Below are 16,483 nucleotides of genomic sequence, written 5' to 3'. Positions count from 1 at the left end.
CTCCCACAGCGCACACACGCACACACACACCACTCGCCCACAGCACACACACACACACACACACACACCACGCTCCCACGGCGTGCATGCGTGAGCGCACCCACACAACACACTCCCACAGCACGCGCGCACACCCACACACCACTCTCCCACAGCTCGCGCACACACACACACCACTCTCCTACGGTGCGCGCGCGCACACACACACACACACCACTCTCCCACGGCGTGCGCGCACACACACCACTCTCCCAAGGCACGCGCGCACACACACACCACTCTCCCACGACGCGAGCGCACGCGCACACACACACCACTCTCCCACGGCGCGAGCACGCACACACACACTACTCTACCACAGCACAGGCACACACACACATCACGATCCCAAAGTGCGCATACACACACACACACACCACGCTCCCACAGTGCACGCACACACACACACACCACTCTCCCACAGTGCGTACACACACACACACACAACCACTCTCCCACAGCATGCGCAAACACACCACTCTCACAGCGCGCGCACACACACACCACTGTCACAGCGCGCGCGCACACACACCACTCTCCCACAGCGCACGCATGCACACACACACATACACACACACACCACTCTACCACAGCACTCATACACACACACACCACTCTCCCACAGTGCGCACACACACACACACCACTCTCACAGCGCGCGCACACGCACACACCACTCTCACAGTGCGCACACACACACACCACTCTCCCACAGTGCGCACACGCACACACCACTCTCCCACAGCGCGCGCACACGCACACACCAATCTCACAGTGCGCGCACACGCACACACCAATCTCACAGCGCGCGCACATGCACACACCACTCTCACAGCGCGCGCACACACCCACCACTCTCACAGCGCACGCACACACACCCACCACTCTCACAGCGCGCGCACACACACACACCACTCTCCCAGCGCGCGCACACACACACACCACTCTCCCAAGGCGAGCACACACACATACACACCACTCTCCCAGCGCGCGCACACACACACCACTCTCCCAGCGCGCGCACACACACACCACTCTCCCAAGGCGCGCACACACACACCACTCTCCCACGACGCGAGCGCACGCACACACACACCACTCTACCACAGCACTCATACACACACACCACACTCCCACAGCATGCGCGCGCACACACACACCACTCTCCCACAGCGCGCGCGCACACACACACCACTCTCCCACAGCACTCACACACACGCTCCCACGGCGTGGACGCGTGAGCGCACGCACACGCCACTCTCACAGCGCGCGCACGCACACGCCACTCTCACAGCGCGCGCACGCACACACCACTCTCACAGCGCGCGCACGCACACACCACTCTCACAGCGCGCGCACACACACACCACTCTCCCACAGCGCGCGCACGCACACACACATGCGCACACGCGCACACACACCACTCTCACAGCGCGCACGCGCGCACACACACCACTCTACCACAGCACTCATACACACACCACTCTACCACAGCACTCATACACACACACACCACTCTACCACAGCACTCACACCCACGCTCCCACGGCGTGCACGCGTGAGCGCGCGCACACACACATGCCACTCCCACGGCGTGCACGCGTGAGCGCGCGCACACACACGCCACTCTCACAGCGCGTGAGCGCGCGCACACACACGCCACTCTCACAGCGCGTGAGCGCGCGCACACACACGCCACTCTCACAGCGCGCGCGCGCGCACACACACACACGCCACTCTCACAGCGCGCGCACCCACACGCCACGCTCCCACAGCGCGCGCACCCACACGCCACGCTCCCACGGCGTGGACGCGTGAGCGCACGCACACGCCACTCTCACAGCGCGCGCACGCACACGCCACTCTCACAGCGCGCGCACGCACACGCCACTCTCACAGCGCGCGCACGCACACGCCACTCTCACAGCGCGCGCACGCACACACCACTCACAGCACGCGCACGCACACACCACTCTCCCACAGCGCGCGCACGCACACACACATGCGCACACGCGCACACACACCACTCTCACAGCGCGCACGCGCGCACACACACCACTCTACCACAGCACTCATACACACACCACTCTACCACAGCACTCATACACACACACACCACTCTACCACAGCACTCACACCCACGCTCCCACGGTGTGCACGCGTGAGCGCGCGCACACACACACGCCACTCCCACGGCGTGCACACGTGAGCGCGCACACACACACGCCACTCTCACAGCGCGCGAGCGCGCGCACACACACGCCACTCTCACAGCGCGCGCACCCACACGCCACGCTCCCACAGCGCGTGCACCCACACGCCACGCTCCCACAGCGCGCGCACGCACACGCCACTCTCACAGCGCGCGCACGCACACTCCACTCTCACAGCGCGCGCACGCACATTCCACTCTCACAGCGCACGCACGCACACACCACTCTCACAGCGCGCGCACGCACACTCCACTCTCACAGCGCACGCACGCACACACCACTCTCACAGCGCGCGCACGCACACACCACTCTCACAGCGCGCGCACGCACACACCACTCTCACAGCGCGCGCACGCACACACCACTCTCCCACAGCGCGCGCACGCACACACACATGCGCACACGCGCACACACACCACTCTCACAGCGCGCACGCGCGCACACACACCACTCTCACAGCGCGCACGCGCGCACACACACCACTCTACCACAGCACTCATACACACACCACTCTACCACAGCACTCATACACACACACACCACTCTACCACAGCACTCACACCCACGCTCCCACGGCGTGCACGCGTGAGCGCGCGCACACACACATGCCACTCCCACGGCGTGCACGCGTGAGCGCGCGCACACACACGCCACTCTCACAGCGCGTGAGCGCGCGCACACACACGCCACTCTCACAGCGCGTGAGCGCGCGCACACACACGCCACTCTCACAGCGCGCGCGCGCGCACACACACACACGCCACTCTCACAGCGCGCGCACCCACACGCCACGCTCCCACAGCGCGTGCACCCACACGCCACGCTCCCACGGCGTGGACGCGTGAGCGCACGCACACGCCACTCTCACAGCGTGCGCACGCACACGCCACTCTCACAGCGCGCGCACGCACACGCCACTCTCACAGCGCGCGCACGCACACGCCACTCTCACAGCACGCGCACGCACACACCACTCACAGCACGCGCACGCACACACCACTCTCCCACAGCGTGCGCACGCACACTCACATGCGCACACGCGCACACACACCACTCTCACAGCGCGCATGCGCGCACACACACCACTCTACCACAGCACTCATACACACACCACTCTACCACAGCACTCATACACACACACACCACTCTACCACAGCACTCACACCCATGCTCCCACGGCGTGCACGCGTGAGCGCGCGCACACACACACGCCACTCCCACGGCGTGCACACGTGAGCGCGCACACACACACGCCACTCTCACAGCGCGCGAGCGCGCGCACACACACGCCACTCTCACAGCGCGCGCACCCACACGCCACGCTACCACAGCGCGCGCACCCACACGCCACGCTCCCACAGCGCGCGCACGCACACACCGCTCTCACAGCGCGCGCACGCACACGCCACTCTCACAGCGCGCGCACGCACACTCCACTCTCACAGCGCACGCACGCACACACCACTCTCACAGCGCGCGCACGCACACACCACTCTCACAGCGCGCGCACGCACACACCACTCTCCCACAGTGCACGCATGCACACACACACGCGCACACGCACACACACACACACGCGCACACGCACACACACCACTCTCACAGCGCACGCGCGCACACACACACCACTCTACCACAGCACTCATACACACACACACCACTCTCACACAGCGCACACACGCGCGCGCACGCACACACCACTCTCCCACAGCGCGTGCACGCACACACCACTCTCCCACAGCGCGCACTTGCACACACACACACACACACACACACACACACACACACCACTCTCACAGCGCACGCGCGCACACACACACACATACACACCACTCTACCACAGCACTCATACACACACACCACTCTCCCAAAGCACACGCGCGCACACACACACACACACACACCACTCTCCCACAGCACACACACACACACACCCACACACACACCAGTCTCCCACAGCGCACGCACACACACACTCTCCCACAGCACGCGCACACACACACACACACACACACACACACACACACACACACACACACACACCACTCTCCCACAGCACGCGCGCACACACACACCCACACACACACCACTCTCCCACAGCACATGCGCACACACACACCCACACACACCACTCTCCCACAAGGCGCGCACACACACACTCTCCCACAGCGCGCGCGCACACACACACACACCACTCTCCCACAGCACGCGCACACATACACACACACACCACTCTCCCACAGCACGCGCACACACACACACCACTCTCCCACAGCACGCGCACACACACACACACTCTCCCACAGCGCGCGCGCACACACACACACCACTCTCCCACAGCACGCGCGCACACACACACACCACTCTCCCACAGCACGCGCGCACACACACACACACACACTCTCCCACAGCACGCGCACACACACACTCTCCCACAGCGCGCGCGCACACATACACACACACCACTCTCCCACAGCACGCGCGCACACATACACACACACCACTCTCCCACAGCACACGCGCACACACACACCCACACACACACCACTCTCCCACAGCGCACGCACACAGACACTCTCCCACAGCGCGCGCACACACACACACACACCACTCTCCCACAGCACGCGCGCACACATACACACACCACTCTCCCACAGCACGCGCGCACTCATACACACACACCACTCTCCCACAGCGCGCGCGCACACACACACCCACTCTACCACAGCACACACACGCGCGCACACACACACACTACCGCAGCACACACACACACACCACTCTCTCACAGCACACGCAAGCACACACATACACACACACCACTCTACTGCAGCACTCATACACACACACACCCATGCTCCCACAGCGCGCGCGCGCGCGCACACCCACACACACACCACTCTCCCACAGCACACGCGCACACACACACCCACACACACACCACTCTCCCACAGCGCACGCACACACACACACCACTCTCCCACAGCACGTGCGCACACATACACACACACCACTCTCCCACGGCACGCGCGCGCGCGCACACACACACACACACACTACCACAGCACACACACACACACACACACACACACACACACACACACACCACTCTCTCACAGCACACGCAAGCACACACATACACACACACCACTCTACCGCAGCACTCATACACACACACACCATGCTCCCACAACGCGCGCGCACACACACACCACTCTCCCACAGCGCATGCACACACACACTTTCCCACAGCGCGCGCACACACACACACACACACCCCGCTCTCCCACAGCACGCGCGCACACACACACACACACACACACACACACACACACACCCCTCTCCCACAGCACGCACGCACACACACTCCCACACACACACCACTCTCCCACAGCACGCGCGCACACAGACACACACCACTCTCCCACAGCACACGCGCACACACACACCCACACACACACCACTCTCCCACAAGGCACGCACACACACACTCTCCCACAGCGCGCGCGCGCACACACACTACTCTCCCACAGCACGCGCACACACACACACCACTCTCCCACAGCACGCGCGCACACACACACCCACACACACACCACGCGCGCACACACACACCCACACACACACACACTCTCCCACAGCACGCGCACACACACACACACACCACTCTCCCACGGCGCGCACACACACACCACTCTCCCACAGCGCGCGCGCACACATACACACACACCACTCTCCCACGGCGCGCACACACACACCACTCTCCCACAGCGCGCGTGCGCGCACACACACACACCACTCTCCGACAGCACGCGTGCACACATACACACACACCACTCTCCCACAGCGCACACACACACCCCACTCTCCGACAGCACGTGCGCACACATACACACACACACCACTCTCCCACAGCGCACACACACACCCACTCTACCACAGCACACACACACGCGCGCACACACACACACTACCACAGCACACACACACCACTCTCTCACGGCACACGCAAGCACACACATACACACACACCACTCTACCGCAGCACTCATACACACACACACCCACGCTCCCACAGCGCACACACACCATGCTCCCACAGCGCGCGCACACACACACACCACTCTCCCACAGCGCGCGCGCGCACGCACACACACACACAACACACCACTCTCCCACAGCGCCCGCACGCTCACACAACCACTCTCCACAGCACACATACACACCACACTTCCCCAACACACCTCCACCATACCCTCCCTGCCCACTCATACCAGACTACCCCTACCCACCTACACACACCACACTCCCCATCACATACACCAAAGTTCCCCAGTACACCCCCACCACTCTCCCCCAGCATAACCACGCAGACCACAATCTCCCAGCCCACACAGACTGACACACACCACACTCCGCTAGCCCACCCACAGACACCACACTCCCCTAGACCCCCACACACACTACACTCCCCCAGCATACCCACATCCACAATTCCCCAGCCCACCCACACCACACTCCCCCAGCCCACTCACACAAACCACACTGCCCCAGCATACCCACACAGACCACTATCGCTCAGCACACACACCCACAACCACACAAACTCTCTCTGCACGTGTGCACACACATTCACCCAGGATGCGCACCCACACACACACCCAAAGTACAAACACCCCCACACTTCTTCTCCACCCCTACAGCACACATCACCGCACCCCACGGCACACACAGCCCCATACCTCACCCCCACAGCACACACACAATCCCCTCCCCCAGCGCACACCCATAGTGCCCCCAGTGCACACTCAGTGCACTCCCCAAGCACACACTCAGCACACTCCCCCAGCGCACACTCAGTGCACACTCTCACCATACTCCCTCAGCACACTCGCCATACACTCACTGCAGTCACCCCCAGCACACACACAGTGCTCTCCCCGAGCACACACTCACTGCACACTCTCACCATACTCCGTCAGCACACTCTCACTGCAGTCCCCCAGCGCACACTCACTGCACACTCTCACCATACTCCCCCAGTGCACACTCACCACACTCCCTCAATGCACTCTCGCAGTATCCTCACTGAACTCTCACCATACTCCCCCAGTACACTCACCACTGTCTCCCCAGCGCACAAACTCAACATACTTACCGAGCACTCACCCTCATTGCAAACCTCTCAGTACACATTCACTGTACACTCACCATAAACCTCACAGTGCACACTCACCCTGTACCCCCGGGACACGCTCACTGTTCACACATGCTCAACACACGGTATACCACCTCACTGCACACAATTGGCTAACAAGACACAAATGGAAATATTCACATTTACCTGCAAAATGACACACACTGCCCTGCAGTGAATCCCCAGCTCACCCTTCCCCACCAATTCCCCGAACAGCAAGTCTCTCTCACGCACGCACGCACACACGAGTTGCGCAAATCACCATCTCAGTAATTCTGTTAATTCCATATAGATCGAAATACCCTGGTACCACCGGATCCATCCTCCAGCAGGCAAGCGCTCCGAGTTTCGGAAAGCCACATTCTCTCACTATTTCCTCTCTCTCTCACACACACACACAACCTTAGTCTTAGTCACACACGCACACGTATTCTTCACACTCGCATATCTCCATCACACGTCTCTTCTTTCCTTACACCAGGCAAATACTCTGGTGCTCTTTTCCTCACTGTGTCCGTCACACTGCCCCCGCCCCCAACACATTCTCACAGTCTCAAAACATACGCACAGACTCTTACACAGAAACACACGCCCACAGCCTCCCTCGCAACCGAACACATTCCCTCCATTACACGCCGCTTGTTGGAGTCACAGTTACACATGACTCCCCCGCAAACTCTCAGTCATGTCGAAGCAATCTCTGTCTCACCCGCACGAACAGCTCGCACCAGCTGCTTCTCTCTCCGCGGCCCGTATAAGCAGAATCCGCTCTCTGTTTCTCCGAAACTGGGCGGAAACAGGGCGTTGAGAGTTTTGACTGTTCTCATTTAGAAGCCAGTGCTTTGGACGCAACCACGAGGAAGCTCAGTTATTAATGCAGAACATATTTCAGCCTTCTCACCACTTTGTCAGACGTTCCTCCACCCACCCCCCGCCACAGAACACATTTTTTGGCTAAGGTTTCTTTCCCCAGTCCGCTACAGATCAAACATGCAGAGTTTGAGAGCGGGTGTTTGTTTAAACGGTGAGAATACTGTCTGCGATAACTTCGCGAAGATAAGGAATCGCTCTGAACATTCACACGGGGCACGAAGTCTCCAAGATATAGTTGTGACCTCATGACTGATACTAGCTGATAACACTTACAAAGTTCCTCTTTACCGATAGCAGGGGAGTCCGGGAGGGGGTGGGGCGGTTAGATTAAAAATTGCACAAACTGCGAATAATGTTTTCATCTACTGCAGTTTGAGATATTCCATACCCCACTAGTCCGAGTTATCTTGGTCATGAGATACAAGAGGTTGTATTCCCAGCGTCAAGAAAGCCCAATGCCCAGATAACAAGGAGGAAGAGGAGAGGTGGGAGTCACCTTACCGACCCCTTTACTAATATCTACCCCCACCCCCAGCACACACACAAGTGCCGGGTAAGATTCGTTACAATGAATGAATTGCTCATTTGTACTCCAGCATTGTTTAATGTAGCAATTATTCACAATCAGTTGGAGGTGTTCTTTCATAGCAATTTGTGTCAGCGCTAGCGACTGCACGACGCTTTCCTTTCCTGGGGATCGGTACTGCGTGGAGTTCGGGCTCTTTAATCACTCGCCTCATAGCCTTGAGCTGCTGACCTCTCTCTCTCTCTCTCTGTGTGTGTGTGTGATGTGTAGCGCAGTACGTGCTGCACAATTTCCATCACCGCTCCCGATATTCTTCTGTTTTAGTTGGTTTCTCCCAGAGACGGTTAAAAGCACCTCACTCTGAAGAACATATCGCCAACCTCTCGTTTCACATCCTAGTTCAGGGAACCGCATCCTTCTTTCGAAATGAACAACCCTACAAATATGACTAAGGTCAGCTGTTTTCTGTAATTCCCCCCCCCCCAAGGAAACTTCGCTTTTTAAAAAGAGGTAACATCCACAACTCGCTGTTTTGTTACCTGTTCCTGACAGTAAACGTTACCAATAAAAGATCGATGCCTACATTCTTTGTTCTATATCTTAGTTTTCGATGCAAATAAAGGAATCCGAGTCCACGGTGACATACTTTAAAGCTATATATGAAGTCACCGCCGATAATGAGGTTGGTGTAACTGGTTAGACATTTCGGGTTTTTAAAAAATTATTCAATGGGATGAAATCCCTGTGTCTTTTTTTCGGGAATGTGATTGGCGAGAGCGGCTGCGCGAAGTGCGCCACCTGTCTCAGTGCTGCTGCCTCTAGCAGAAACCCCAGCAGCAGCGACTTCACACAAGACAAAGATGGCGAAAGCTCCCATCCCCCACCAGCTAGTGCCACTTCCTCGACCCGACCGCTTCACTGCGGTACGTGTACAGCGCCAATCTCAAGCTTATTATCAAGATCGAAACGCGTTTCCAAACGGACGCAGGAAACAAGCAATGGAAGGCACTCGACAAGAATGATACCCCACGCTACAACAGCTTAAAACAAAACACTGAAAGCCCCTTCGCCTTCTTTCTTGAAGAATGCACAATGTTCATGTTGCAGACACGAACAAAGAACAATAAATAGGCGCTTGGAGTGCGGGGGCGGGGAGGACGAGACTCGATCGAGTTATCGCTATTTCATTGCAAAACGAGGTACAAAAAAAGTACGACTGAACTGCACAAAAGTCTGACCGCAGCTGTAGCTGCACCTTTAACAAAATCAGCAGCACGTTTGTTAAAGAGCGTTGATTTGGTTCACATACCACCGAAACGTTAAAAGGTTTCTTGACCATGAGGAGTATTAGCTTTCACTGCACAAACAGATGCTCTAACCCGGGGCTTTCAATGTCACTGCACTCGCTTGTATCGCACGTCAACTGCGGAGTACAATTTCCGATCAGATACAAACGTAAACCGTGAACTAGTTGAACTCTGTGCGGACTTTACTTAAATCAAATGCAAATTAAAATGCAGAGTGGAACTCCAGTTTGAGAACGGAGCTGGATCCACGTTCATCATTTGGAAAACTTAACAAGAAAGTTTTAAACTAAAATGAGCAATACTCCTATACACATACACACGCACCGTGGAGTAACAAAACGCTCTTTTCGTATCGTGTTGCTAAAGCTTATTAGGGTCTTGCCCCCACTACGCCGACCTTTAAAATACAAGCCATCGAACGACACATCTTTTAAGTCTTGAGCAAAAACAGAAGTTGCAGAAAAAACTCAGCCAGTCTGGCAGCATCTGTGAATTAAAATCAGAGTTAACATTTCGTGTCCGGGAAGGGCCACAGATGCTTCCAGACCAGCTGAGCTTTTCCAGCAACTTCTGCTTTTGTTCCTGATTTACAGCCCTTTCGGGTTTGTAAACAATTTAACTCTATTCTTGAATTCTAGAAAGCCAGTGTCTCAAACTGAATGAATTATAACTTCGAAATAGGAAATATCCCAATGTGATGCAGAAAACTTGGGCCAAACACTTATTTATACATTTAGCAAACGTAAATAAAAAATATGCATCCACGTGTACCAATTTTTCTTCATTCCCTAATCGCAAATTAAATAGTTTGTGCCCACCTCGCTGTTACTATCGGAAAATACCAGAATGACGAGACTATTTAAACTCCCCTACAAGGGAAAGACGTATTACACTCAGCACTGATTTAGGGACGGCACAATGGAAACACAAAATAACTTTTAAAATATTAAAGATAATTAGTTCTGACTGTAGAGACTACAAAGGTAAATCAGATTTTGGGCTCAAACTAATTGTACAGAAAGAAACGAAGCCAATGAATCAGAGGTCCCACTCCAGCAAAGTGCGCGTGTACCGATGAAGAGCAAGGAAAAGGTTAGGCCAAGAGTCCTTTTGTTCAAAGTATGTGCCAGTATTCACATAATATCCATTCTTCACACATTAATAATAGGCTGCTGAGAGAGGTTCTGGAACTGCATCCCGAGCAAAACTCAACAGCTTCTGACGAAAGGAGAAAACTGGGATGGAAAAATACTGCCCATGTATGGGAAGGGCAAATAATTTCTCCCTAGCAGAATTTTTGGTGCACCAGTTTGCATCTCCTGAGCATTCAATAGTGAAATGACAACAGTGGCAAGAATGGACTGCTGTTTCTAGGGGAAACCTGCAGCATAGAGTTGCACAGCACTGAAACAGACCCTTCAGGCCAACCAGATATTGAAATTAATCTAGTTTCATTTGCCAGCATTTGGCCCATATCCCTCTAAATCCTACCTATTCATGTACCCATCCAGATGCCTTTTAACTGTTATAATAATACCAGCCTCCACCACTTCCTCTGGCAGTTCATTCCATACATGCACCATCCACTGCACAAAAAAGTTGCTTCTTAGGTTCTTTTTAAATCTCACTTTAAGCTATGCCTTCTAGTTTTGGTCTCCCCTATCCTGGTGGAAAGAACTTGTCTATTCACCATATCCATGCTCCTCATGATTTTGCAAACTTCTACAAATGTCAGTCCTCAGCATCCAACACTCCAGGGAAAACAGCCCCAGCTTAACCAGCCTCTCCTTATAGCTCAAACCCTCCAACCCTGGTGACACCTTGTCAATCTTTTCTTAACCCATGCAAATTTAACCACATCTTTCTTATAGCAGGGAGACCAGAACTGAACACAGTATTCTAAAAGTAGCCGAACCAATGTCCTGTACAGCCACAACTTGACCTCCCAATTCCTATGCACAATGCACTGACTAATAAAGGCAAGCGTACCGAATGCATTCTTCACTATCCAGTCAACCTGCGACTCCACCTTCAAGGAACTATGAACCTGCACTCCAAGGTCTCTTTGTTTGGCCACACTCCCCAGGACCAGATTATTATGTGTACAAGTCCTGCCCTGATTTGCCTTTCCAAAATGTAGCACTTCACATTTATCTCGTTTAAACTCCATCGGCCACTCTTTGGTCCATTGGCCCATCTGATCAAGATCCCACTGCACGTCTTCACCATCCACTACACCTCCAATTTGGTGTCTGCAAACTTACTAACCATACCTCCTATGTTCACATTCAAATCATTAATATAAATGACAAAAAGCAATGGATCCTGAACTGATCCTTGTGGCACACCACTGGTCACAGGCCTCCGGTCCAAAAAGAAATCCTCCACGACCACCCTTGTTCTACATCACCTACCTCTCCGCCAATTTTGTATCAAAATCGCTACTTCTCACTGTATTCCATGTGGTCGAACCTTGTTAACCAGTCTACTATGCAGAACATTGCCTGTATGGACTTCCTTAAGGCATTTGACAATGTTCACCATTCTGCTTTCATCAATCTTCTTCGAAGAAGTGACAAAAAGCTTAATTAAGATTGTGACACATGATTTCCCACACATAAAGGTGTGTTGGATATCCCTAATCCCTCTTTATCTTCTGAAATACATGTAAATCCTGTCCCTCAAAATCTCCTCCAACAACCTGCCCACCACTGATGTCGAGATCACCAGTTTACATTTCCCTAGTTTATCCTTACCAACTTTCTTAAATAGAGGCCACTCTAAAAACTAGCCAGTCTTCCACACCTTACCTGTGGCTATCAATGTTACAAATATCTCAGCAAGGGGTACAGCAATCACTTCCCTGGCTTTCCACAGAACTCTAGGATACACCTGATCCAGTCCCACCTTCATGCATTTTAAGGCATCCAGCATTTCCTCCTCTGTATTATGGACACTTTTCAAGATATTGCTGTTTATTTCCCCAAGTTCTCCAGCTTCCATATCCTTCTCCACAGTAAACAATGATGCAAAATACTCATTTAGTATTTCACCCAACCTGTGGTTCTACACACAGGCAGCCTTATTGATCTTTAAGGGGCCCTTTCTCTCCCTAGTTACTCTTTGGTCTTCAAAGTAGAAACTCAATGGATTCTTGCTAACCCCATTTGCCAAAGCTATCTCATGTTCACTTTTGACCCTCCTGATTTCCCTCTTAAGTATACTTCTACTGCCTTTATACTCCTCTAGGGATTCACTCAATCCCTGTTGTCTATATTTGACATATGCTTCCTTCTTTTTCTTGACCAGAACCTCCATTTTTCTCGTCATACAGCATTCCTTACACCTACCAGCCTTGCTCTTCAGCCCAACAGGAACATTCCATCTCTGGACTCACATTATCTCATTTTTGAAGGTTTCCCACTTTCCAGCTATCCCTTCACCTGTGAACATCTGCCCCCAATCAATGTCTGAAGGCTCTAGCCTAACACTGTCAAAATGGGCCTTTCTCCAATTTATAACTTTAACTTGTGCATCAGGTTTATCTTTTCCCATAACTATTTCAAAACTAATAGAATTATGATCACTTGCTCAAAGTAGTAATGAACAAAAGTAGAAACTACATTTATCTCAGAACTCTATCAGAATTGAAGCAAGAATGCTTTTATTAAGAGTGAACTTAATAGGGTAGTTCATTCTTCCCCATTGTGTCCTGCTTAAAAACAACGTTGACGATCGATTTCTGTTTAAAATAAATCAAATTATATTTTAGAGATTCTAAATGTTCAAATAGAGCCAAAGTGGCTAAAACAATTTGGGCTCTCGCTGTAACTATATTGAGTCATCCACTTTTTCCCATTTTGATACCCTTTCCAAAAATCTTTTTCCTGTTTTATTTTCAACTAGCGGTCCTTAAAGTAGTGGTACTGGTTCAACATGAGACTCTTGTTTGCATCTTTGATAGTTCACCGAAGTCTCATTTGGACTGGCAGAACATTTTTAATTGTTCGTGGAATGTGGGTGTCACCAACTGGGTCAATGTTTGTTGCCCATCCCCTATTGCCCTCGACTGGCTAACTAGACCTGTTTGCTCGTATCACTAGAGAAAATATCCACCACCTTAGATAATCGTTCCTTCCAGGTGCCTAGTGGCAGTAGCATGTATCACCTGTAAAATACACTATTTCAAGTCTCATGATTCCTTCAAAGCACCTTCATGTTCCAAATCTGCAACATGCACCTCCTGGAAAATTCAGGGCAGCAGGTGCATCAAAACACCGCTACTGCAAATTTCCCTCATGTTACACACTATCCTGAGTATAGTCTTGTCATTCCTTCACTGTCATTGAGCTAAAAAAAACCTCCCAACAGCACTGTGGGTGTGAACTGTAGTGGTTGAAGAAAACACTCAGCTTCATCTTCACAAAAGCAATTACGGATGGGTAAATGTATGAAAGCCTTGCCACATCGTCCACATTCCATGAACAAATGCAAAAAAATTTTGATTAATGAAAAAGTTACCTTTCAAAGGGCTTTACTAAAGTTTAAAATTTTGCAAAATTCATGATAATCTTCTGATAGGGAATGGCTGAATGCTTGTAGGTGGAAAGTTGTTAATTTATCAATAAATTGACATCTACTTGAAAACCTGTTCTGACAAATGTCCTGCATTAATAACCTATAGTACAAGCGTTAGGGGATTAAACACAATTTTGCAGATTCTGCCAAGTCATTTGGAAGGCTTGGTGTGCAGGAAATGCTGGACTATGTAAAACAGATCTAGATATGTTGGTGGGAAAGGGCCCATGTTTAGCAAATCATGTTTAACTTTAAAAGCTTTCCATGCAGACAGGTCAAAGTGATAAAGGTATATACAATGTATAAAAGGAACAAGATTGAAACTGTGCTATAAGGAAAATTTGGTTGTTGCATTAATCCATTCTATAAAGGTTCAAAATCAATGCTGCGAAGCTACAGCAAAAGCAAACAGGATTCCAGGATGCATTCACGAGACAACTTATTACAAAACAAAAATCATACCATTTTATTTTTCTTCAAAACTTAAGTTTAGGCCTTCTTGGATTTGTTTTACTATCATATGGGGATATTCAGCCTTTGAAATGAGTTCAAAGGAGGGCCAGAAGATTAATTCCCTCTTTGAAACAGCTTAGTTACTCAGATGTGCTCAGACAGCTGAAACTGCAAATTTCAGAAAAGCACAGAACCAGGTAATTTGACAAAGGTTTATAAAATAATGAATGGACTAGATTAGGTTTATGTGAACCACCTTACTTGCATTTCAACTGGATAGGTGAGGAAAGGCACACTTACATATGATGTATGAGCAGCCTAAATTTAATATTAGAAACATTCCTCTTTACCAGTGAATATAGTGTCCCTGTAGAACAGGCTGCAAGGTTTTGTGGTGAACACTGATTTGCTGTTGTCTTTCAAGCAAAAGTAGAGGCCTGCATCAAATGGAGGTGTAGATACTCCGTCTGATCTAAACTAGGATTGAAGTGGTCAAAGAGGATATTTCTAGACTTCGTTTCCCTAATTAGCTTGGGATTTTATTTACTTTTTCAACTAATAGATCACATGACTGACTCAAGTGTCTGTATTATGAATCATAAGGCACTGTAACTACACGGAGAACAAGATGTACCAATGGATTCTTTGCTGTTGTGAGTTTAAATTTGATGTATATTTCCCTTTTAGAATCTATTTTTATGGATTCTGCCTTCAACATTCTTTATTTTAAAACATTCATTCCATGATCTAATCAAGCTATTGTATTACAATAAAAACTTCTTTGGCATTTCTATCTGTCAGTGAAAATTTTAAACCTGTAACCTCCAGCTACTGTCTTGCTGACTAGCAAAATAATATCTCCCTTTCAAAATCCTGGAATAGTAAATTTCTCCATCAACTTATATCTTCAATTTCTGTTATACCACAAAATAGTTGTTTGCATAATATCACTGACCCTGACCTAACCAATGATCCCAAAATGGGACACATCATTAAAAAACCCACATATAGACAGAATGGCAGAGTATTACTTAAGTGGTGATAGATTAGGAAATTTTAATCTATAAAGATATCTTGGTGCCCTTTTAATTGAGCCATGCAAAGCAGGCACGCAGGTGAACTGAGCTGCAAGGAAGGCATGAGGATTTGAGTGTAGGAGCAGGTTAATCTGTACTGGAGCTGTGCTGTGTCTTGGTAACACCACACCCGGTATATCATGAGCAATTTTGATCTCCTTACCTACGAAAATATATACCTGCCAAAGAGAGAGTGCAACAATAGTTCTCTAGACTAGTTC

At 51.5% G+C, this 16,483-nt stretch overlaps 1 protein-coding gene across 10 annotated transcripts in view; it reads right to left on the bottom strand.

Annotated features, from left to right (window-relative positions):
* The window catches only part of bcor (BCL6 corepressor), a 311,037-nt gene that overhangs the window by 117,174 nt on the left and 177,380 nt on the right, over window positions 1–16,483 (bottom strand). Inside the window, exon 1 of one of the 10 annotated variants that reach the window (XM_048540219.2) lies at window positions 8,159–8,217. The exons of 8 other annotated variants lie outside the window; for them this stretch is intronic. Coding sequence is in view for 1 of the 2 variants with exons in the window: in XM_048540214.2 (XP_048396171.2) it covers window positions 7,712–7,714 (3 nt within the window). In the remaining variant the exon portion in view is untranslated. Of the gene's footprint in view, window positions 1–7,711; window positions 7,731–8,158; window positions 8,218–16,483 lie in introns of those variants that run through there. One more of the 10 variants, XM_048540214.2, reaches the window with a different exon arrangement.

The sequence above is a fragment of the Stegostoma tigrinum genome, chromosome 12 (genome assembly GCF_030684315.1).
Source record: "Stegostoma tigrinum isolate sSteTig4 chromosome 12, sSteTig4.hap1, whole genome shotgun sequence".
In the NCBI taxonomy this organism is placed as follows: Eukaryota; Metazoa; Chordata; class Chondrichthyes; order Orectolobiformes; family Stegostomatidae; genus Stegostoma; species Stegostoma tigrinum.
This window is presented reverse-complemented; position numbering and strand designations above follow the sequence as displayed.